This window comes from Octodon degus, unplaced genomic scaffold (assembly GCF_000260255.1).
Source record: "Octodon degus isolate 3935 unplaced genomic scaffold, OctDeg1.0 scaffold00075, whole genome shotgun sequence".
In the NCBI taxonomy this organism is placed as follows: domain Eukaryota; kingdom Metazoa; phylum Chordata; class Mammalia; order Rodentia; family Octodontidae; genus Octodon; species Octodon degus.
Window position 1 is genome coordinate 6,316,138 of NW_004524651.1, and position 3,543 is coordinate 6,319,680.

General features: G+C 40.2%; 1 protein-coding gene across 7 annotated transcripts in view; it reads right to left on the reverse strand.

Annotated features, from left to right (window-relative positions):
- The window catches only part of Mettl4 (methyltransferase like 4), a 54,433-nt gene that overhangs the window by 36,063 nt on the left and 14,827 nt on the right, over positions 1–3,543 (reverse strand). For all 7 annotated transcript variants that reach the window (XM_023720413.1, XM_023720411.1, XM_023720410.1 and 4 more), the window contains exon 5: positions 230–599. In XM_023720413.1, coding sequence (XP_023576181.1) covers positions 230–599 — 370 coding nt within the window. The remainder of the gene's footprint in view (positions 1–229; positions 600–3,543) is intronic.

The following is a 3,543-nucleotide window of genomic DNA, read 5'->3' on the forward strand; positions in this document are numbered from 1 at the left end:
TCACTAAGAGTCTCATCTAGTAGTGAGACCCTGAACAACCTGGAGACCCTTCCCTAAAAAAAAAAAAAAAAAAAATTCAAAAAAAATTTTTGAATTTTAGAAAAATTACACTGGGAAAATCATTTATCCTATCATCATAAATGTTGGCTCCCACTTAAAATTCAGATTGTTTAAGCTTCTGAGATCACCAAAAAAAAATAATTTTCTAATAATAAACATAATTACTTACAATTCAGAAGTGGTTGCATACAAGAAATATCAGACAAAAGAAAACTGCTTTTTGGTGGCAGCAAGTATTTCTGGCCCATGAAAGTCATCATTTTTGAAGAGCTAGAGCTGTTTTCAATGACTCGTGAAAAGAAATCCTGCTCTGCAACAGGCGAGTCCTCGTCCCTCAGCTGCAGGGTCTGAAGTTCCATTTCATTCAGGCAAGGCAGATGCTTTGCCATTTCACATAATCCTGACAGATTGCAGGTATCCAGTGGCAAGGTCATAGGTTTGCCAATCTTGTCCCGTTTTTCAAAAAATTGATAAAGAAAACCACTTTTGAGGCCTTCTTGGATTAACTGTGAGGAGCCATCCAAAATCAGCTTTCTGATCTGTAAAAGAATTTAAAGAATATTAAAAAGATACTGACATTTTAACAAATTTCCTTTTTTTTTTTTTTTCAGTGAGAATAAGGACTTTATCGGAAACTGTAGGACAGCTGATACTTATAACATTATGAAACAAATTTATATATTTTTAATTGTCCTAAGATTTTGTTTGTGGCTGAGTATAAATGTAGCCTTCTAATTAATCTGTGGAGAGACAATTTCAAGTCAGCCTAATACACAAGATGTGGCATGGGTACTTCTGACTCCTTGTAAACAGATACCTAGTGAAGAGCAGAAGCAAAATGTAAAACCAAAAGTTTTGGAAAATTTTGCTTGTGACCAGAAAGGAAATCTATGTAAATTTCGGGCTGACACATCTGTAGCTACCAAAGAGATTAATACTGTAGGAGTCCTCTCCAGGTTCTCCTCTCAGTCCAAGAAGTTAATATTTGTAATCCCAAAGATATGATATTGGAATCCTACCAAGTTAATTCCAATCTACCACTCCCAGTGCAACCCATGACGGAAAAAAAAGACACTAAAACATATTTATAATTATTGTGGAACCAAGGGGCCCTAAGTCCAGCCATGAAGATGGCTTTCTGGAACAAAGAGGCTGCCTCAGGGCCTCACCCAGTTTTATTCAGTGGAGGAGGAGTGGCTTGAGGAGGAAATGACTGAGAATTGTGGGAAGTAGGTGAGTCCTGTGAGTGAGCTAGGTGGGTGGCCTGCATGTACCTCTGCCATATGCAGAGAAAGTAATTTGCATTATGCTACTGAGATAGTATCTATGTTTGGGGATCTGGTGCTCAGCCAAGATGCAGACTATCTTCTTCTTTCAAGAACAGCTGCTCAGGTGGTCCTCCACGTTCCCCCTTCTTTGTTCTGAAGAAACTGGAGCAGTGTCAGTTGTGGCTGCATAGCCTGTAGCTACTGTATTAGAACAAATTTCTAAATAAGAAAGTTCCTTCTGTGCTTTGAATACCTGAATTTATACATATTTATAAACAGCATTCTTTTGTTGTTGTTATTTGTTTTTTTAATTTATTTATTTGGTACAAGGTCTCACTATGCAGCTCAGACTTGTAGTGATCCTCCTATCTCAGCCTCACCAGTGCTGGGAATATAGGCATAAGCCACGTTTTGGGGCAGGCACAGCATGGGGTATCAGGGATCGAACTTAGGACCTTGAGCTTGCCAGGTAGGTGCTTAGACTGCTAAACTATCACCCTAGGCCACAAGCAACATTCTTAATGTTTACAGAAAAAATAATTTTATATTATATTGAAAAGAATGTACAAGTATAACTTTGAACTGCTGTTTTCTAATTGCAGAATGGAATGAACTTCACAATGATCTTTAACTATATATGTCCTCTGAAACACACAGGATAGCCAAGCAGGGGACCTCTAGAAGGCTCAGGTGGAAGGATCATGAGTTTGAGACCAGCATGGGCTATACAGTGACAGCCTGCCTCCAAGACCACAAAACGTGAGTAAACAAATAAAGTATGTAAAACTGAACTTGATCAACTGGATGCTTCTAAAAGAATTTGATAATCTGGATGTTTCTATGAAGAGACGTTAAAACCATAACATTTAAACTTAACATTTTTCTCAAAATCTAATTTTTTTTCCCCCTTTGGTAGAGGAAATCAAACTTAGGACCTTACATTTGCCAGGCAGGCCCTTGTGCCACTGAGCTATATCCCCAGTCCTAGTGACTGCATTTTTTTTTTTTTTTTAAATGGAATAAGGATTTTTTTTTTTTTTTTCTCCTCGAATGCCTTCAGGGCACTTTTGGCTGGCTGGAGGGTTGTGGGGATCGAACTAGGATAAGCTGAGGCTGACAGCTTTGTGGAAGCAGCTACTTAAAGAACTGAGCTAGAGCCAGGCCCCCAACTGCATTTTTAAAGAAATATAACTTTGGGCTGGGGAGATGGCTCAGTAGAATAAGCACTTCCCTGGCAAGCACAAGGGCCTGAGTTCAATCCCTGGATCCACAAAAAAAAAAAAAAAAAAGAAAAAAGAAATGTAACTTTGATTTCTTTAATACATCTTGAATTATTTAAAAAAGAAACTCTTCGTAAGTAAACAGATATAGTTTTACAAAAACACAAGTACAATAATCACAAAAATAAAAGCTGAGCTCTACTCTAGACAACATAGAATAGCCAGGATCAGACTTACCCTTTCACCTGAAATTGCTGTTTTAAAAATGTATGAAATGTATTTTAAAAAAGGCTTTCGGACTCTGAATATCACACAGTACAATACACTGGTCCCTCAGTAGGAGAATCAAAGGGAAACACAGACAAAGAAACCCACGCAAACCCAGCAGGCTTCGAGTTGAGATCGAGCTAGGAGTATGGCAAGGCCTGGGTCCCTCGGTCTGCAGGGCTGAGTAACACAGAAGGAAGGCAGTACAGAGTTTCTGTGGGCTGGACAGGTCTACTCAGGTCACCAGCTGAGCAGAGATCCACACACGCAGGCTATGACACCACCCAGTCAGGGAAAGAGTCAGATGAAAGAATCAGTGGGCGCAACCACCGGAGTTCCTGTGGTGCTAGGGACAGTTAGGGACACACTGCCCAGAATGAAAACCTCACAAGTAGGGCACTCCAAAGGGCAATACTTCAGTGGTAGGGAAAAATACAGCTGTAGACCCACATTAGCTCTGGTCCTAACCAAATAAGAATGTAAGGGCCGGCAAGACAGCTCAGTGGACTAAGCGCCTGCTTAGGCAAGTACACAGACAGGGATTTGATCCCTGGGACCACATGCCATGCCAGCACCACTCCCAGACAAGGTGAGCCAGCAACCGAGTTCCAGGAATGGTGGGGCATGCCTGTGATCCTACCACTGGGGAGGTTAAAAACAGGAGGATCACTGCAAGTCCAAGCTGTATAGTGACAGCCTGCACAAAATTTAAAAAAAAAAAAAAAAAA